General features: G+C 33.5%; 1 protein-coding gene across 4 annotated transcripts in view; it reads right to left on the bottom strand.

The window, feature by feature from the left end:
* Nucleotides 1–22,706, bottom strand: part of LOC129757648 (protein TANC2) — a 392,643-nt gene that overhangs the window by 67,706 nt on the left and 302,231 nt on the right. For all 4 annotated transcript variants that reach the window (XM_055754920.1, XM_055754921.1, XM_055754924.1 and 1 more), the window contains one exon: nucleotides 2,097–2,291. In XM_055754920.1, the coding sequence (XP_055610895.1) occupies nucleotides 2,097–2,291 (195 nt within the window). The remainder of the gene's footprint in view (nucleotides 1–2,096; nucleotides 2,292–22,706) is intronic.

The following is a 22,706-nucleotide window of genomic DNA, read 5'->3' as shown; positions in this document are numbered from 1 at the left end:
TTTTTATTATACCTTGTAATCAGAATTGGTAATTTGAACTAAAATGTGAATAAAACGAATCTAATTCTGAGTTTACGATTCTGGATCGCCATAACCTTACTCAATGATATTTCAGTGCAGTGAAAAAACAGGATATTTACTTTAGGGAAAAAAGCGTGGAGCTAAAGGAAAAAATAAAAAGGTTGAAGATAGGTTGAGAAGTAAAAACGAAATGAATTAAAGAATGATAGAAAAGAAAGCAAGATAAAAAAGTAAAGAAAAAAAAGTCAATCAAAAAATTAGCTGACCAACGAGGTTCGAAGAGGCTTGAAACAGAGAGAAACATTCAAATGGAAGAGATTATACAGAAAGTAGAATTAAAAAGTAGAACAGAAACGTTGTTGTTAAGCAGAAGATATGAAACGAGAGATCCAAATAGAAAAGTAAAGTTTAATAATGACAGAAACCAAAAAATTAGAAAAACAAGACAGGAATTTGAAATTTCAAAATACATATCGATTGAAATGTTTAAAATTGAAAGTGGATATAGAATTTAACTTCAATTGGTGAGCAATCGAAAAAGGAGAAACGTGAAAAATGGTTCTGAAAAAGGCATCAAATATAGAAGGAAGTTGAAAGAAAAATACTAAAAATATTCAAGCTAGAGTAAATTTTTTCAACTCTCATGAGGTAAAGGGAAGAAAGGATACGAAGTGAAAAAAATTAAGAAAAACAATGATGAAGATCAAGGAATAAGAAACAAACAATGATGAAGCTTAAGGAATAAGAAATGAACAATTTTAGATCAAGGAATAAGAAACAAACGAGAAAGACACAATTTAAAAAAATTGAAAAGCCATAAAATAACAAATGAAAGAGAAACAGATAAAAAAACAAATTGAAAGCTTTAAAAAATAGAAATGTGTATCAAGTAAATTTAAGGTAAATTGAAAATGAAAAAAATAGGAAAGAATGTAGATTAAAAAGAGAAAATAGAAATATATATATGAAAATAAATGATATATATATGAAAAACGAATTTGATGTATAAAGACATGAAGAAGTTCAGTAATTGATTGAAAAGAGTGAGAAAGATAATTTAAAAAAAATAGTAGGAAAATATGAGAATCGGTATGAACTATTACGAAAAAGCCATAAAGTAAATAAAGAATGCAAAATAACAGAATGTGAGAAGATAAAAACGAATACATTTTTGCGAGTTTATAATTTTGTACAGTGAAAATGTGTGAGAAGGAAACCGATAACTTAAAGATCAGAAGAAAATTATAAAAAAAGAAAAACGGCATACAATAATGAAAAAGATAAAGTCAAAGGAAAATATCAAAGAATTGTTAGAAATGTGTGAAACTTAGATCAAAATTTCTAACTTTTATTCGTAAGCAAGATCAAAGAAAGACACATACACACACAAAATAACTTAAATGTGCTTACAAAGGAAAGAAGAGAGGGGGAAATCGTGAATAAAAAAAGTAAAATACGAAAAATGTGATGAATATAAAAAAACGGAAGACTAAGGTTATTTTTTCTTAATGTAAGTACTAGAGTTATAATAAAAAACTTTGAAAGAGGATTTAATTTGTAATAAAAAAATAGAAAAAAGTGAATAAGTGAAAAGAGAAAATTGGTAATAAAAAAAGGAAGAAAAAATGCAGAAAGAAACTTATAAGTGTAAACAAAAAAAAATTGAAAAAAATACAAAAAAGAGATTGAAAATACAAAATTGTAAAAAGAAAAAAGTAGAACAGAGAAGATAAAAAAATGATTATTCATAGAGAAAACGAGGAAAGATAATAGAAAAGAAATGCATGTACTTAAATCAAAATAATACTGAGTCTTTTAGAGTTTAAATCTAAATCACAATCTTGATTTTCGAACTTCATTCAGCGTAATAATTTTTATTAACATCTGAATAACAAAAAATATCTGAATGAAACTGTATTTGAAGTTTGATTCTGTGTTCTGAATTTAAATTCTGAAATTTTAATCTTATCTGTGAATGCAAAACTCGGAATTTTGAGAAATGAGTTTGATCTCACTTGGAAATCTTTTTCAATTCAGACAGTTAACGTTATCTTTTTTAATGACACCATACTTACCATGATCAATATCCGGCTGCATGGCGGGTTGACAGATAGGACAGATCTCGTTCCGGAACATGCACGAGTAGCACCGTTCATGGCCACAGGTATCGATCAGCTTCCTCTTTTTACCCTTATCAAATGGCATCTGACAGCTAGGACAAACGGCACCGCCCGTTTCATTTTCCAATATCTTTCGAATCGCGGCCAAATCTGCAAGAAAAAAATAAAGGTTTTTATAAATTTCGAATATACAAAACTTTGATAAATTTTTTGATTAATTTTCTCAGTTAGTGAACAATTAAAAAATAGTTCAACGACCCAAGCCAGTTGCTCGACTAGAAAAAAAAATATATCAATTTTCAGCCACGCGAAACGTCAAGTCAACAGATTACCTTCTATTTCTAGCTGATGCGCCGATTTTTCGATTAAAAGTGACAGTTGAACGACGAAAACAGATTGATGGGTCGAAAAGGAAATTGGAAACGGAAAACCGGTGCTCGCTCTAATTTCCGCCATTGTGATTGGTTTGATTTAATAGTTCGGACTCGAAAGTCATTTCTAACTGGTTAGGTGTCTGCCGCCAATGAAGCGGGACAGTTTTAGCAATATCGAATGAGCCGTGCATTAGATTTAATTATATGCCCTTTCACGTGATTGTTCCACATTTCGATAAAAAAAACCGTTATGAAATTCTTTGAACAAATCCTATGATCTGTATTTAGCGGAATAAAATTACAAAAGATTACTATGGACATTTAAAGCTCCAAGGTTCGACAGTTAATGGAAACAATTGAAGACAAAACTTCCTAGATCGTTACTGAACAATCTTGTAACGTTCCAGTTACATGGGAATTGGTTTCGGGTACCTATAGCTCATTTCTGGGAAATATTAAATCCAATTTAACCGTCACAACAGGATTCTGATGGTATCAATTAGTATTCATGCTGTGCGAACCTTCAGGTAACACTTTGCATTTTTAACTCTTAAATGTCAAGTTTATGTGCCTATCTCATCTCCAGGACGGCAGAAATAAAACAGATAGCCATAATAGCCCGCCAGCCATAAATTCATCGATTCTGACAGTTCGTCCACAAGCTTTCTGTAGTATCTCATATGCTCCGGGCATGGGAATTGGTGCTACTGTCACTCCAGTCGGAGTAAATTGAGCGTGGACTGGCTAAAACAAAAAATTCTCACGCAATAACCTGTTGGAATTCAAGGTGACGGCAGTGGCTAGATAAACTGTTACTGTCATTCTTGTTATTTATTGGATAATTTCAACGCTCCACTGTACTGCTGAGCTCCCTGAATTAGAGTTTTGTTCTAGAGCTCAAAAAATGGTGAGTTTCGACCTTGTAGAGACTCTGGGCAAGATGTAGATAATTGAAATAATAATTTGATCAATTATTCTTGCTGAAATTGCCATGACTCTCTATACCCATGATACCCTGTACTGGGAAGATTTACTCACACACCAGATAGTGGGAAAAAAGATTGTGATATAAAAAAATGACCATTTGTGTATTTCTACAAAATCAAGTTTATTTCTTAAAATATACTATGTATGAATTAATAATAATGCTACTTTCTTTCTTAAATAAAAATACAATAATGTATTTAAAAAAACAGTTTATTCTCAAACATATTGCGAAATAGTGTTTTCCTTCAATTTATCCAATTAATTTAGCATAAGTTTTTGTAGGGTAGTCGAGTTCTCTTACTTTTCTCTTTTCTTACTTCTCTACTCATTAGCTTCTGCGCAGTCCTTTCTCCGACATTTTTTACCACTTTAGGCCAATCTTTCTTGAATCTTTCAACACTGTCCGTTGATTTAATGTATTTCCTCAGATTTGCCTTCGTTAAAGCCCAAAATTGTTTCGATTTGACGAATCTCTGGACAGTTTGGTGGGTTCATGTCTTTTGTCTTCCACTAATGCAAGAACATTCTTCCTCTTCGGTGAGGCATAAAATTCTGGTTCTGACAGAGTTTTTCAGACTTCATGTTCAATTACTTAACTCTAAGACGTACATCTTTCAAGGATAAGATGGCTAGCATCTTACAAATGCTAAAACCACCAACCCACAGAAAGTGTACTATGTATGCCGTTACCGGGATTCGATCTCATGACCTCTGGCTTAGACGATTTGAACGCTATCCTCTAAGCTCCAGTCGGCGGTAAATAGAGATGGAACGAAAACAATTGCCTGTATTTCAGTTATTTATTATTGAAGTCAAGATCTTTTTTATGCTGATATAGCATTTTCTTCATATTAAAAAAAAAATACGGAAAAATTATTCGTCACGGTTTCGAAAGAATTCTCGATTTTTTCCTGTAACACGGCTCATTAGGCGGCACACACCTTCATCGTCTGTCGTTTTAGCTATCTTATTCCACCAGGTCTTCGTCTGATTGATGTCTTTGACAGACTTTCCCTTTGCCTTTCTTGAATCTCGGCTTCATGATTGCCTGGTATTTCTCAATAAGGCGGAACTAGGGACTGAGGGGGGTGGGGGGAGGTGTAGTAGGTAAGATTAAGATTTTTCGGATCAAACTGGACCGCTTCCTGGACCATTCTTGAACGAGTTTGCTGTATTAAAAGCTCACCAAATCTGGCCAAAATATTTAGGGATGGTCGTGGGATCGAATGGACGGAAAAACTCGTTTTTGGAGACACTCTTTTTGGTATAGTTCCGACGTCATTGTCTTATTTGCAACAAAACTTTCGTTTTTTTGCCACAGCTGCAAATGCTCTGCCAAATCATAAATTTTCGTGCAAATTTGTCGAGCCGTTGCCAAGTAAAATTTTTGACCTGCGATTTGCCCGAAGTCATAGCCTTGACATAGGTTTCATCATCCATCAGAAGACACCCGTCGAAGTTGGTCAGCACCTGGTCGTATAACTTCCGAGCACGGATTTTAGCGACACTATTCTGTTTTATGGTCCGAATTGGCTGATTGCTAGCCTGATACGACTTGATTCCTTCCCGGAGTTGAAATCTCCTCACGGTACTATGGGCAGCACTGAATTTTCTGGCCAAATCACGGTCCGACAGATTGGAATTCCTCTTAATCGACTTCAAAATCTTACCACTCAGTTTCCGGTCGACAGTTCCACTCCGACAATTGGCTTGAGGCTTCCGAATCGTCGTCAATGTTTCCTTATACCTACTGGGCAATTTCAGCTGTTTTGCTAGCCTAGATGCAGACCACAATGGATTTTCCAAATAACTGTGCACATTTTTTTCCCTTCTTTCGGCTTCCATGTTGATTGTTTACAAAGTAGGTACAGTCGGAATGTCAAAAATACATACGTGAAGCTGAAGCATGATTTATAGTCGAGTTTAATGTAGGTCTCATCATCGATGATAACACAACCCAGTTTCTTGGATTCATGCTGTTTGGTACTTCTTTTACGCTGTTCTTCTTCTGATGGGTCTGAGATTCAATTCCTCTTTGGCACGCATAACGTTAGTCGATAAAATACCTAGTTTCTTAGCTACATCCCGTACTTATGCCGTTTGTAGCAAAGTTCTCCGAAATAACAGGTTACCTCATCCGCCATATTGGTTGGCAGATTTCCAGAATGATGACGTAGTTGTTAAGAAAAATGACGAGCATTGCATTGAATTCTACAGTTTTTCCATAAAAAATATTTTTGATGCCAGTAATTTGTACGCCACTGTCCTCAAATGCATAAATTCGACTTCCCAGATTTATGAGCTTCTTAAAACAATACGATTTGGTTTGTGGTTCTGCATAAAATGCAAATTAACCTCGGAAATATCTAAATTTTGGTAGAAATTGTAATTGTTGGAAACTATTTCCAAGCATATTGTAAGCTTAAAAATGGAAAATATTGCAAGAAAACACATCTTATAGTCCAAATAAATCATTTAACACGCAAATTTCGAGTTTATTAGCAGTAAAAAAATTAATTGATAAATCATCTTTTCTCGTAACTATTTTCTTGTTCGAGTTATGGAATGATTCCAAGCTCTTTATTTAATATATTTCATACTGAAATCAATTGATTCAAAACTAACTTTAGTTCCTTAACACTAATCACTGAACTTTTTAATGCAAATGACGAAAAACGTAGATTTAATTTTTTTTTCCTATGGAATGTATGAAGAATTTCATAACAACTACATCATCATGCCCGGCGTGGGGGTACGTTCACGCATGATTACGGTACCCTATAATTCAAATACTCTGCGTTTGTAGTAATCCTTGATTTTCTTGCCCATTGTAGAGTCAGTAGGGCCAGGTTTCCAACCGCTTACTTCACTCGGATGTAAACCACAGTACACAGCCAAAATTTGGTGGAACACTAAGAACTGTACTAACGCGCTCGCACTAAATTTTACTTTGGAAGTCCGGACTTCCGACAGATTTTCGACAAAGAGAAGTGAAGTACTAGATTGTCGGAAGTCTGTGTTTTATTGACAGCTCACCAGCAACGTTTCTGAAAATTTCATTTCATGAACAATACCGAAACGTCATAAGGGTTGTCCCAACGGTAGATGCAAAACACGGTTTTCGACCACGCTAAAACAGTCCGGCTGGCAGCGGTGGCGTAAATTGCTGTTTTAGCACAGTTATCGATTTCAAAATTCCCAACAGTTATACGCCTTTGTTCCAAATTCATGCAAATTTGGAACGGGATTTCAAAATATACGACGAATACGACAGACCGATTTAGACGTTTGGGGTTCACGGTAAGAAAATTTTAGCCAATGATGATTACTTTCACACATGTTTGGGTAGCATTGGGTGTAATAATTGTTTATTTTTGAGAAATTATTTGAATGTTTTTTCCCGCCAAAACCTGTCAATACGTAACACAAATTGAGAAAACATGTTAACAAAAAACCGTATCAAGTATTTATAAAAAATTTATATCACACTATTCTTGACTTTATATTTTAATAAATAGCTTTTGGTCTCAACGAATTAGTGAGCCCAGTCAGCGTTTCTCGAGTTCAAACGTTATATGAATAAGAAAAGGAGAATAACAGAAGCATCATAATGAAATTAACGCAAAACAACAATAAACTCTAAAAAAAAAATTAAAAATTTGACCGATTTTTGTCAAAAGTTGTTAACAATATTTATAATGTACACGAACAATATATCATATTACACGGTTTTAACATAAAAACCGTGAAATATGATATAATGTTCGATGACATTGACTAAACTGACATGATTCTTAAAAAATAATCCTTTCAATTTCTGGCTAAAAAAGCCGTCTGCTACATTACAAACTATATCTATAACTAAAACTATCAGTATACTGATAATCATGAAAATTTTACTTAAGAATTCTTAAAAGGAGCATGTTTGTCAATCTGTTTAGTTTGCCCAAACAAAAGCACAAATATGTTAAATGAATTTTTACCTATAAACAAGAACTGGTAAACTAAATTAATATTTGGAATCAGCACCCCTAAATTAGTCAATTTTTAAAAGAAAAATGTTTTTTTTTTTGTTTCAATTAAGCTTTTTTCATAGATAAAAATCGGTTTCAACTGGTTTCTGCCAACTGGTAGTTGTTCAATGAGTCACGGTGTCTCTGATGGAACGATTTTATTTATCGAAAATTAGCATCGCTAATTTTTGCACCATTCGAAAGATGGGACTTTCCCCTTTCATTTGAGCCCAAATTTGAAATGATCCACCGGGGGGTCTAGAACATTTTATTTTTTTGAAGATTTTTTAACTTTTTTAACGGTTTTTTCAAAGACAAAATCATACTAATCACTGTGAAAACGCTCGTCTTACCTTTAGCGTAAATCCAAAATCACATGTCAATAACATGATTTAATAGGAAATTTCCCTGGCTACAATTTTGTAGAAGATATCAAAGTGATATAAATTTATAGAAAAGAGTTGGAATGCCACGAACAGTGTGATTATTATTTCATTTGAAAAATCTAATAAAGCTTCTAACCACTGATTGAACTGAGACTAGAAAAAGTATCCAACGAGTTTAGTTATTGATTGTAGGGTGTATAAATGTTCAAAACGGTTCATTTGCATTACAAATTCAATCTTTTACATAAAATTGATCAGGATTAGCTGAAGTTATGAGCATTTTTGGGGTTTTTTTATTGCGGAACAAATATCAAATCCTTTTTTTTGTCACTCCGATTTTTCAAAAATTCCGAAGTCGGGAATAAACAAAGTTTAAGGTATTTTAATCACAAATTTCATACATTCTTCGAAAATTCAAGCTGTTGAAAGAGCGAAAGCCAAACTGTAGAAGATTGGAGTAATTTCACCTGTTGTTTAGGATTTTTTTTTCAAATGTTTGATTTTAATTTTCTCGGTTGTTGGATTTTGTGCAATGTACATTGTATACAAGTTTGTTGCAAGCCAGCTTTGGTTCAATTTTTTTTTCCAATGTATTGAAAATTTGAATTAATTTTTATTTTAAATCCCCTAACCACCCTCCCCCCTCCCCACTGATGTTTCAACTCCAAGTGACAAAAGATAGCTTTAATATTTGTTCCGGCCGTAAAAAAAGGATGGCACCTGCTTGAATTGAAAATTTTGTTACTCATTTCATACATTGAGCAATGTTTCATTTTAAATATGTGCCTTATCTGAGAAAATAAATGTAGAAAAATTATTTTAAGCATTTCAAGCCACAGCTTTAAATACTGTTCATGACACGATGTTTGTAGGGTGATTAATCGGAATACTGCACGGCTCCCTTTCAAATAAACGAATTTCAAATTCAAATTCTATTTTTTTTTTTTTCATAGAAGTAAGAAAATAACATTCAAGGGGAAAGCCAAAAATGCAGAGATCCACAGACGAAGATTTGCAGTGTTCCATACTATCAGATAAAAACACATATTTTTTTTATTTTATCTAAGAAGTAGAATCGAAGTAGAAAATTGGCAAAAAATCTGAGGACTTCAGATGTGAATTGAGAGAATATTTTCAGATAATAGTATTACATCAAATCAACCTCTTAAAATTGTTGAAAACAAAGTTGATGTTGAGTTCATTTTGTAATCTTCTTTTTCCTTTTTATCGAAAAAACATCAATAAAAGCCAGAAGGTTCTGTAGTGTACTTTTGACAAAAATGAACAATCAGGAATTTTTGCTTGAAAACTTAAATTCGACCACATTTTGACATACATGAGTGCCTCCAAAAACACTAATATATGCAATAAAACTTAAGCAGTAGGTTGAAGTTTTTTATTTTATTTTATTTTAAGAGGAGAATTTTATATATGACACTTTATCATGCTTAAGATACCCGTGTCTAAGGTTTTATAATCAATCAAAAGTGAAAAGTAGGAATACCTTCAGAAATCATGAAAAAGGATGAAGGGATTTTCTGCAAAGATGTTTGATTTTGAAATCCAGATGCATCATTTAAAATTTGGGCTTGAATGTAAGAAGTAAGTCTAATTTGTTTCCTAGTCCCAAATGTTTGTTCATAAAGTATTCACACAAACTTAGCTCAAAATATAAAAAACTAAATTTTCAAGAAAGGCGGGAGACATTTTTTCATAACTCATAACTTCAGATAATCCTGATAAATTTTATGTAAAAGTTTGATTTTTTCATGTAAATGAACCGTTTTGAACATTTATACACCCTACAATCAATAACTAAGCTCGTTGGATACTTTTTCTGGCCTCAGTTCAATCAGTGGTGAGAAGCTTTATTAGATTTTTCTAATAAAATAATAATCACTCTGTTTGTGGCATTCCAACTCTTTTCTATAAATTTGTATCACTTTGATATCTTCTACAAAATTGTAGCCAGGGAAATTTTCTATTAAATCATGTTATTGACATATGATGTTAGATTTACGCTAATGGTAAGACGAGCGTTTTCACAGTGATTAGTATGATTTTGTCTTTGAAAAAACCGTCAAAAAGGTTAAAAAATCTTCAAAAAAATAAAATGTTCTAGACCCCCCGGTGGATCATTTCAAATTTGGGCTCAAATGAAAGGGAAAAGTCCCATCTTTTGAATGGTGCAAAAATTAGCGATGCTAATTTTCGAAAAATAAAGTTTTCTCTCAGAGACACCGTGGAGTCAATGTTTTGGTCGAAACTAGTCAGGTCGTTGTTAATGAAGCAAGTTGAAACTAGTCAAAATAGTCAAAACCGATCCAGCTCGATAGGGGGTTTCGTTACGGCCTGGAAGAAATCGGTCGAAGTCAATCGGAAAAAGAAAGGTATTTAATCGTCAATCCATTTCTACTTGTTTCGAACAAACTTCATTAAAAAGACTTTAAGCTAATGAAATCCTTATAGAATAATGACGGTGTAAAACTCAAAACTTAGCAATTTTTCAATTAAAATGAGTTTTTTCTTCTCAATTATTGAGCGTCTGCAATAAAAGTGTACCCGTTTTAAATTTGCTATCACACCGGTGGGGAGCGCGTGTTTTAGCCGATTCCAAAATTTCAAATTTTGCTTAAACTGGTATACCCAAAACCAATATTTAGACCTGAACCGTTGCAGGTGCTCTAAGCATCTTTTAAAACTAGTTTACTCAAAACTGTGAGAACTTTTTTCTGTGCGCATGCAGCAAAAGTTTGTTCACATGTTTACATTTAAACACTTGGTTCACTGAAAAGAGTGTTACCTACAAATCGCAAAACGGTTCAAAGTACACCACACAAGCGTGAAAGATATCACCGACAGATCCGGAAGAAAACCTGGTTGCAGTCAGCCCCAGTTGGATGCTAAAGTAGCAACTCATTTCAAACGTAACCGATCGGTATCAACGTTGGTTAAAATGTTTAAAACCGGCACTGAGATGATTCAGAGAATCAGGGCCAGGAACTCATTGAAGATATACGAGAAGCAGAATGTATCTAAGAAATCGGTACATAGAGCAACAATCTCGAACAAAAACAAGGGCACGGAAACTTTACGAACGGATTAATGGACGATGAAATCTACGTCAAACAGGATTCAGGAACGCTTCCCGGGCCACAATTCTACACGAAAAAGACGGACGAGTAGGTGGATGGTTCTAGTTTGGCAAGCTATTTGTACCTGTGGTCTGCGGTCAAATATTTTCTTCACAAAAGGTAGGTACATAAATACTCAAGTTTACAAAGATTGAAAAAATAAAGATTGCTGCCCTTCTATAAAAAGTATAACTATCCCCCTCTCTTTTGGCCATTTTGACATTTGCACATAATGCCAAGCCTGTAACTATTTCAGTGGCTTTCAGACAATAGCATCCAATTCACCGAGAAAAACATCACTCCTCCAAATTGTCCAGATCTCCGACCGATTGAACGATACTGGGCGATTGAGAAGAGGAGGGGACAGTTTCATAAAGCATGGAAGAATTCGAGAAAAAATGGAAGGCAGCATCCAAAAAATGCATGAAAGCTACTGTACAGAACCTGGTGGAAGGCATTTCATCAAAAGTGCGATCATATTTTTTTACTCATGTTAACCAAGATATTGTTTCTAATCATACTGATCTTCAATAAACCAAACAGGAAAAATTAAAATAATAAACTTAGGTTGCCAAGGTTGCCGAAAAAAAAATTTGTGTTTTTGAGAAAAAAAAATTCTGGCTTACTGTGATTTTACTCAACAATTCTGTGATGGTTTTCTGTGATGCAATTTCCTTTAATTTCATTGAAAATTCATGATAAATTAGGTTTTTTTTTACATTTCAGTTGGGAAAAATCAATTAACATTACCAATCTTATCATACTTTTATAATTCAAAGTAAGAAATCTTAATCTAATATTGGCCAAAAAAATTACAATTTTTATAAATCCATTCAAAATTCAAAAATTCTGTGAAATTTGTGAATATTTCAAAATTCTGTGTTTTGTGACACAGATTCTGTGATAAAAATTTGCTCAAATTTCTGTGAAATTACAGATTTTTCTGTGATTTCGGTAACCTTGGTCCTAACACGATTTTTGAGAGATATTTATTTTTATTTTCTTTTGAATCCTCAGCACGTATCCGGTCCGGACAAATCCGGACTATTTAATCTCAAATACCTGGCAAAATCTGGGCATTTAAGTTCAAAATTTATTTTTTTACATAAAAAATTATTAGCAGATTTCAAATTGTATTTTAGGCTTCCAAAAAACGATTTATAAATAATTTTATAGAACTTGCTCGAAAAATTTCGTATTTGATGCATGAATAAAAATAAATTACAACACAATTTGTTATGTTTTTGTTTGATTTGTCAAATAAAGCAAATACTCCGGGTGAAACCCGGGGATTTTACAATTCAATCCGAGCAACCGTACCGGATCGAACTTTTTTTTAAATTTTGTTTTAAATATTCGGTCAAACTCGGATAAAACCGGATAATTTGGCAACTTATTTTATAGTGTATTTGTAATTATCTGAACAATTTATATATGAATAGATAATTGCATTTTTAGGCGTTTTCTAGAATTGCTATTTTTTTTAAATGGCTTTCAAGAGATTTTCAGTCGACACTCACGAATTCGACATTTGAGCTATAATGCTTTATCAAAGTGCTTAATTTCTTCATTATCAAAATGTCAAATTCGTGAGTACCAAAGGAAAATTTCTTAAAAACCCTTTGAATGCCAGAAAACGCCTAAAAATGCAGTAATCTGTTCAAATAGTTCTTAGAAGCAATGTTATTCACTTATACATTGTGAATTTAAAGAAATAAACTTGATTTTGTTGAAATACATAAGTGGTAGGTACTATTTTAACTCGCACCTTTTTTCATATTTTTGTTCCTTAATTGTATTGAAAAACTCACACTCACAATACGAGAAAACTCGAACAAATATGAGCTGATTTTGTATATTGTGAATGCAGTTGAAATCCGAAGTTTTCACGCTGGTGATTGGCAACCTAGCCAACCAGCGACGAAGAAAAATTCACCAAACACCTCGGCAATCGGCAACCCTTTTTTTTTGTTTGGTTCCGATACTTGGAAGATGTTTGATAGATGTCTGGTCAATATAAAATTTCGTCAGTAATGTCGACGTCGCTGATGTTGACAAAAACTCTGGTTGGGGCCATAGTACATGGAAAATAACAGGTAGGCCATTGCGCTTAACCTCAACAAAGCTCCGTGTATGTACACAGCCTGCTTGCATACCAACAAAAATAGTTATTGAAATTTGGCAGTTTAATATGGAATAGCAATCAAAATTGTTAATTTCTCCGTCGATAGTCATTCGATTCTTTTGAAAATGGCTTCATATTAAAGAACTAACTTCAGAATTAAAGAACAGAAACTGTTTTTTGCATTGGATTTTCGGATCTGGACCATAAATTAAGAGCCTTCAAAAGTAATTTTCATCGTTGTCCCTCTTTTTTGAGAGCAAGAAATGTAATATTTTCTTCTGCCTATGTTAAAAATTAGATAAATGATCTAAAATACATCGTATTTCTGTGATAAAAAGTCAATTTGTTTGAATTTTTATTAAAATCACAAAAAAAGGCCACACAAGGCAAAAATATCACCAAATTTTAGTTTTCAATGTAAAAAAAGTCCATTGCATATTTCATTTAGGGGGCATCCATAAATTACGTAACGCTCCTAGAGGGGGGGGAGGGAGTAAGCTCTAGCGTTACGAATTGTGACATAGGGGAGGGGGGAGGTAAGCTCATCGTTACGTAACGATTTTGTTCCTAAAAAATTTCAGTTTAATTGCAGCTTTTTTGATATCATGCAATTTTTGCTGAATGATAAGCAAACCAAAATCAGTTTAAAATTTGTTAGCTTTAACAAGATTGAAACTGATTTGTAACCATTCCTACTTAAAGATTCTAAGATAGGCTAAACGTGTATTGGATATCCGTGAATTAACCGTTGGAAAACCGAATATTAGGTACATTTACTCCCAAGAACTCAGTCCATCCTTAAGATGGAAATTTAACTATTTTTTCTCAATTGATTTTGATTATTCTTATCAGCTATTTTGATTATTCCGACGAATATTACCAAATGGAGTATATTTTTCATAACAAGTTATGCTGCTTGAACAAAATAAAGTAAACAAGGTAGATCACCAGTTAATAAGCACAGAGCAACTCGTAATAAGACAATTAATTTACTTTATCAGAGAGTTATCATCAATGAGTGCTAAAGAAGCGATTTGGATGGATAACAATTCCGTTTTAAAGAACGTTAAAAAAATTGTTATATTTTTTTACCTTCGAAAATCAGTGTTTAAAATCTTGGGAAGATGGGGGGGGGGTAATTTTTAGCGTTACATAATTTTCATAGGGGGGTACGTCGAAGCGTTACGATTTGTGACATACGGGGGGGGAGGGAGTCAAAAATGTGCATTTTTTGCGTTACGTAATTTATGGATGCCGCCTTAGCGGTGTTGAATAGCCAAATATTGTTCGTTGCATTAAAATGCAGCAGTGCATATTTTTCTCATAATTTTATGTCTTGTAAATTTTAAGAAAAATGTGATTTTTTGATAAATTCCATACATCTGCCAGTTTTTCCATAACTATTTTTCGGGGCCTCTTAATCTTACTAACACGTTGCAAGAGAGCGGAATGGCCTACCTTGTATATTTCAAAGTTCTATGGGTTGGGGCATTCAGCGACAATAAAATTGCTATACAACTAGGTATAAGAGTTTTGCATCACAAGAGGATTTATTTAACTCAATGAACCACTCTCATGAAGATTGGAAGGGGTATCTTACAAAAAAACATACTTGGACTAAAACTCTACAATTTTTGAAATATTTTCATCAAATTAAAAATACAAACCAGTTTTGACATAACGATAGAATATATGTATTTTTTTCATGATCCCTCGCCCATTTTTGAGAAGGGGAGTTGGGTGATGGAAGAAAAAGGTTCAATACAAAATCAATATACAACAAAACTAGGGCAGTTTGAAGTGTTTTTCATAAAATTTGGAATACAAAAGAGTTCTTACATAACGAGACGATTTAATACATTAGAAGATCCACACAACTCCGAAATGAGGAGTTCCAGATAAAATAAATAAAAAATCTGACATGCTACAGATTTTTTTAACTGATTTTCATTGAACTGCCATGCAAATAAGACGCAACTGAATCAATTTTGAACTGATTTCCATACAATTTGACACACAAGAAAGTTTTGAGAAAACGAAATTATTATTTTTTTACAATGGATGACTTTTTCTTTTTCAAAACGGGAGGATTGCATGAATACTCAATGTAAAATACAACAAAAGATAAGCAATTTCCAACTGATATCCAGCAAATTTATTCTAAAAGCAAGTGATTTGAAATAGTATTAAAAATCATGTCCCGAATAAAATGGCAATCTACCGAATGGTTAGTTGTTCTGCTGTCTTGAAGATTTGTTCTGTTGTAATTCGAATAATAAAACATTTACGAGCCGTGTTCGATTGAGACATTTCAAAGTGCAAAATAAAATGTTTAACATCTCTTGTAAGAGCCTTAACCCGCACGAGTCAACTCCCTAGTCTCAGCAACGAATCCTCGTCAATAATCCAAGCACGATTATTTCTCGCATCCTAGTAGAGTTTTACAAATTGTCCTATTTTTCCGCCAACATGAACATAAATCACGTCCCGGGACTAGGGCAATGCGATGCCCATCACTGCAGTCCCGAAGAATGGCGCTCTGAGGTTCACACGCTACAGGTTTTGCATTCTTGATCAAGCCAGTCCGGGTCTAACTGAGCAGAGCAAGATCAACTCAAATAGGGCTCTTTGTACAAGGTACATCCGTGCAGCAAGCACTGTTTTTTCCACGTCTTCGATTTATTTTGAGGCAATCCATTTTCAGACCATCAAGCATAATACCTCTTCGTCGGCAACGAGAGTCAAGAGACGAGTTATGCATTTTCATATTTTAGCAAACCTGGCTGAATAATGTCTACTCATGTTTCTTCTAATCCGGCTCAGCGGGGGAAAAGGGGTCCTACTTCTTATGCACACGAGTATGTATGACATCCGATCGTCATAGCAGAACACCGACCATTTATCGTGTATTGTTCAAAGGTAGAAACTGTGCACAATTTCTGCACTTGCTAGCAAGCAAATGAGCGCTAACATTTTGCAGGTTGAAAATCAACTCCTCTAGAGTTTGATTACCCTCGGAATTCGTGCTCCTCGGAGTGCAACAAGATCTTGGCACCCCCATCTCATCCGCTTTATAGCGTGGTGCTCCATGGCGCATACAAACTGCGGTTTCGTAAGGTAAAATTCCATTATTTTCGAGGGGCACGTCGAAGGCGAACGAAATAAAGAAGAAGGCAATCAGTAAGTCGACAAACTTCAATCCCGCCGAGAGTCTTCGAGAGTCGAAGGCAGCCCCAAAGACTTTCGTAATCAATATAACATTAATCGTGATAAAAATTAATCTCTGACTAATTGAAATCTAATTCTCGTTAGGCACTGAACTTGCGGTGGATATCCCGGGGCGATTTGTTCCCAATATGTACCGAGTTCTGAACGTGAAAGTAGGTTCAGCCTCGCGGAATCTCCATGCTTTTTTGTACTTCTTTCTTTAGAAACGACACACTTTGTTGCAGAAGAACGATTGATACTGGGAAGTGTACTAATTTTGTTTCGAAATTTAGGAAATTTTATAATTAGGCCCATCTTATATTCGTTAACGTTTTTAATACTCCTGAATATAGATACAATAACAAATTAATTGATTGTGTTGGGAATTATTTTCCAAATTGAAACTGATACAATCTGTAAGGGTCATCGGTGTAAAACTAAACGTAAATAACAGAGCACGGCGAGCTGAAAACCATAATTACACCAGTAATACACCGCTTCTTACCGGGTGCACCCAATTATGATGGCCCAAAACTTTCGCTTTTTAAGAAGACTGAAATTTTTTCCGTCTCCTTGCTCTATATCACTTTTTTCGCGGAATAAGTGGCGAAGGTAAAAGTTCAGTACTTTCGTTGGCCCGTTGCTGCTGGACACTGTATGCGAGGGGCCTTGGGGTCAGATGATCTACTTAAATAAAAAAAAACGCTTTAAGGTTTACGAATATCTTTGACCAATTATTCATTTTTTTAGATAAATAATTTATTTAAAACGGTTCAAATAAAAAAAAAGGCAAATTCGCTTTTTAATTATTATTTTTCAAATGGTTGCTTATGACTAGCAGAAAAAATATTCAAAGAAATAGAAAGATAAGTAAAGGGAAAGACTTATGTATAAACTAAATTGTTATTTCTTTGAGGATCAGGTAGGCTCTATGTAATTGAAGTCTCACTCATCTTTCACTGGAACATTGGGTGGTTTTCTTTGGGTATGAAAAAAAATCAAATACTCACTCTGGCTTCTCTTACAAAACCAAACAATAAACATTATAATTTATTTCGTTTTAAATTTTCATTATTAGTAACTTGAAATGTTAAGTCAGCATTTTCGAAACACCAGAAGACAGGTGCCAATGAAAATATCAAGCTTTGGACACATGCACTGATTCTAGTACACAGCAATTGAATACATAAAATATAGCACTCGATTCCAAAAGAAACTTAATGCGAATTTTTAAATAAATTTGAGGCCCATAGATCCAAAGGGATATAAGTGACAAAATGATCGATTTGAGTTAATGATGTCAGACGATTCTTCATATTTCAAATTATATTTAAGGATTTTTTTTGTATTTTTAGAATTTTATTTATACATTTTTATGAAGAGAATAATCACCGTAATTTATGTTTGTTACTTTAATTTATCAGCCTAATCGGCTTTCACTTTTGTTGTTGTTTGTTGTTTTTATTTATCATTGCAATTTAAGATACAATCTTATAAAACACTGCAATTGGTTATAACTGGGATTTTTAATTCACAAACTCTCGAACTAAACTAGGTACCTACTTTCATCTTTTCCTAATCTAACCTGGCTAAACACTCTCTCTTAAACATACCAATGTTGATAACCATTTTGATTTCATCAGGTAACCGGTTCCAGTAGACAATATCAGGGGTGAGCAACCCGCAGCCCGCGGGCCGCATGTAGCCCGCGAGACTTTTTTGTGCGGCCCGCGTAGCTTTTTCAAATTTGTATGCCTTACCTTTTTTTCAACAATGGATTGTTAGGAAAATTTAAATGCCTTGATCAGAATATGCTCTTATCTGCATTTGCCCTCAATTATTGAAATTGTTAACTTTTTCTGACTTTTAAGCATCTATTATGTTCTATTCAAGGCATAAATGCAACATTTTTTATTAGCATATCGTAATTTTGGGTTTTTTTTTTAAATCAGGATACATTTTTCCTAATTATTTAACTCCTACCACCTTGGAAAGCAAAATCCATTAAAACTAGGAAGAGCAGCTAAAGCTACAAATGATCAAAGGAATTTCGAAGTCCGTTAATGAAGTTATAATTTTCGTCTCAAGCAAAAATAAAGTTGAATGATAAAAAATTTGCTCAGCAGATAATTTTCTATCTAATTCGGTAAAAAGGCTTGTTCTGTTAGCATTCAAATACTGACAAAAAAATTCAAACCAAAACCTTGGGAAATATTATTTATTTCTGAATAATGACGAAAAAACGAATGTTTAATAATAAAGCCTGGGTGAACGATTTTAGATTTTATATTAACATAAATCAGCCGGCATTAAAGTTACCGACAAAAAATATTATTTCTTGATAAAAACAATAGATATCTGAAATTCTGTGATTTAACCCAAAAGTTATTTGACGATTATCTGTGATGCTTTTTTCAGAAATTTGATAGAAAATTTATAACAAACATCGATAAATTGAGTTTTTTCACTCATAATATAGCTTTTGAAATCCTATCCCAATGATATCTGAATTAGATTAAAAATTATATAAATCTGGATAAAAATTCTAGAATTTTGAAGATAGTGGCTTACAAATATGTGAAATTGAAAATTTTTCTCTGATTTCTATACAACCTTGCTCAACATCTCAATGCAATGATCCAATACAGAACAGATTTGAAAAACGAGGTTCTTATCGTTTGTTGGAAAAAAATGTAGGCTTTGAGGACAAGTTTTAATTGTGAAAAAACAATACACAGAAAGTCAATTAGCAATTCAACGTCCAACGCCAAGAAGACGGTGATTGACTATTGAAAAATTGAGAGATAGTTACGGTTTTATTAATGACACTTTACCATCCTTGTGGCATTCGTGTTGAGAGATAGTAAAAATGACAAAGATTTAGGGATGTACCTTTTCAATATCGGATATTTAACAAGTCGTGTTAATTTTCTGTTTTTAAACTCGAAAAATCGGTTAATCTTAATCCTTTTTCAGATTTATTTTCGCCAAAAATTTGTAGTTATAAAAACTGACGTGAAGTTCTGCTAATTATTAAAAAAAAATTATAGATATTTTAAGTGCGGCCCGCCGACAAGATTTCAAATTTAAATTGGCCCGTTGGTTCAAAAGGTTGCTCACCCCTGATTTATATACTTTTACAATGAAAGAAAAACACGAATTCTTGAAGAATATATGGAAAATTGCCAAACAATACAATTTAAAAGCGTGTTTTCTTGAGAAAACCTTCTATGCACTTATATGTACCACAGAAAACAGACGTACAAGCTAGCCTACGAAACTTGTGTAAAATTTCCAACGACCGTTTTTAACCAATAGGTTTTTTTTGGCTGGGCCACCAGATGTCTCCGAACACACCGAAGAGAACTGTCCAAACTAAACTGAGAAAAAACAAAATTTTGCTCAGTTTTTAACAGGTCTATGAAATGTTTGGCATGTTTCAAGAAAATCGCTGTTGAAGTTTCGTGACACTTTCGTCACGTTACATAATGGAAAATTATCTTAAAAGTTAATCGCTATTTTCTTCAAGCAAGAAGTGCTAAATTTTGAACAATGGGATGCAAAAGCGATACTCGAAAGTAACCCGCTTTGAGATGTCTAGAATCAGTTTTGATGGGTATGAGTGATAGTCAAGAATGTTCCTGATTGACGGAATATAACCGATTCGTCCTCTGACGATAACCGTCAAAGAAGTGCAAAAACTTATTCCAAATCTGCTAGTTATTTTGACTGTCTCAGTAGTGCAAAAAAAGTAAGTGAAATTTTATCCAGCTAAAGCTCATATTGCATTTATCTAGCAGTAAATTGAACCACATCAACTTACAATCGCTTTGTGAAAATTTCTTCTCGAACACCTATTAAAAGGGTAAAACTTAAAGGAAATTGCTGTCCGTGGATGACATTTGACCTCTGGACATTCATCAAAATAAAAGATAATTATTTAAAACGATCGAAAAAGCATCCAAATGATATCAATTTAAAAGAGATGCTAATCCACATAAATAAAAAATTTAGTTCAAAAAAACAAGAATGTAAAAGGCTCTATTACGAGCGCTTATTAAATAATTCACCACATTCAAAGCTCTGGAGAAACATTAATACGCTCTTTGATCTAGACCTAAGCAAACAATTGTAAAAAAAACAAAACGAGTTTGGCTCCTTAAAGCCTCAAGGTATGAGCCGTTTCAAATAAACGAATTACAAAAAAAAAAATTAATACGCTCTTAGGTAAATCTAAAACGACTTCCTCAATTAACCTTTCAGATGAAAGAGGTGTTATGACCAATAGTAAACAGATTTTTGAGAAATTTAACAAACACCTTTCCACAATTGGAAAGAATCCGGCTGAAAAGATTCTAGTAAATACTGAAAATGATCATTAGTCTCAAATCGAACAGGTAGAAAATACAATATTCTTACGGCCCATTAGTGTAAACGAGGTTCGACTTGTAATTTTTTCACTTAAAAATAAAAAGGGTCATGGACCAGATGGTTTCCCTGTGAATGTCTTGAAAAATAACCATGAAATATTCTCGTACATACTTACACAATATTTTAATAAAATTTTGGAGTCAGGAGTTTTCCCGAACTGTCTAAAAATTGCGAAAGTTATCCCTGTTTTTAAGGCTGGCGATTTGCTTGACGTCAATACCTATCGCCCTATCTCGACTTTAAGCGTTTTTAGTAAAGTGTTCGAGAAGCTTCTTGTTAATAGAATTGTAGACTTTCAAAATCAGAACAATATACTCTATAAACTGCAATATGGATTTAGATCAGGTTCGAGCACTCAAATTGCCATCTCAGAATTAGTTGACTCCATCATATGTAAAATAGAGTCAAAAAATATTGTTGGGGCATTATTTTTGGATCTCAAAAAAGCCTTCGATACTCTAAATCATGACATATTATTGTCCAAACTGTATAAATACGGGAGAGGAGAAACAGCAAATAATATCCTTCGTAGCTACTTAGAAGGTCGCAAACAGTTTGTGGCTATTGAAAACACAAGAAGCGAATTAAGAAATATTGATATCGGTGTGCCACAAGGGAGTAATATCGGGCCATTACTTTTCCTTTTATATGTCAATGATTTATGTAACCTTCAACTTAAAGGCACAGCACGTTTATTTGCCGATGATAAAGCAATTTTTTATTCTGAAACTTCACCTGATATTATAATTCAGCACATTGAAGACGACCTAAAACTGCTTTCAAAATATTTTAATTCAAACCTACTTTTACTAAATTATACTAAAACAAAATACATGTTGTTTCGTTCTTCGCATAAAAAGCTACTTCGTACTAATGACCCAGCTATGAATGGAAATACTATTGAGAGAGTTAGTTATTTCAAATACTTGGGAATTTACTTAGATGAAACTCTCCCATGGAATCGTCACATTGAACACTTGGAAAAAAAATTACTCCTCTTTGCGGTGTTCTTAGGAAACTGAGAAATTTTGCTCCACAACATGTTCTCTTTAAATTTTATTTTGCGTTTATTCACTCTCAATTGAACTACCTTATTATGATATGGGGAAGAGCCTCCTTGTCCCACTTACAGAAACTTCAAACGTTCCGAATAGATGCTTGAAAAACATCTTAAAGCTCCCCTTGTTATTCCCTACCCTTCAGCTTTACTCTTTAAGAACGCATAACGTTCTTCCAATATCTGAACTCTGTGATTTGCAAACTGTTGTATATATAGGCTATAATCTACAATCAATTGAAAATATTCAAAACCTCCATTTTACTACGGGGTTGCGAACTCATAACACACGCCAGTCTGATTTCTTGCAACGAATCCGATCCACAACATCATTAGGGCAAAAAAGAAATTTCATTTATTGGACCTACTAAATACAACACCTTACCAACTGATATTAAAAACATAACCAATCGTTCCATGTTCAAAACCAAAGTGATACAGCTTTTGAAAGAAAAATTGAACCATTAAATCAGTCGATCATCAACCAGTCTTTGTTTTGTTTACCTTTTGTACTTTTGTAGCGTTAATATCTAATATTATTTTTCATAAAAATTTTGTAGTTTGTATTTTATCTTATAAAATTATTGAACATAACATAATAAAATAAGCAATAAATAAATAGTAGGTATATTAGTAAATATCGAATAATGAATCTCTTCAAAGGAAATTATTTTCCATTGAGATTTCATATTGTAGTCAATTTAGTTAAATAATACATTTCCTAGCACGACATTATAAATATTTGTGTTCTCAGCATGATTAAAATTTGCTCGCGTTTACTCTTATTATCATTTTGCTGCCAGACATGCTGAGAACAGTAGCGTCCATTACCAGGGGGCTCAACTGAGCCT

Source organism: Uranotaenia lowii, chromosome 3 (assembly GCF_029784155.1).
Source record: "Uranotaenia lowii strain MFRU-FL chromosome 3, ASM2978415v1, whole genome shotgun sequence".
Taxonomy (NCBI): domain Eukaryota; kingdom Metazoa; phylum Arthropoda; class Insecta; order Diptera; family Culicidae; genus Uranotaenia; species Uranotaenia lowii.
This window is presented reverse-complemented; position numbering and strand designations above follow the sequence as displayed.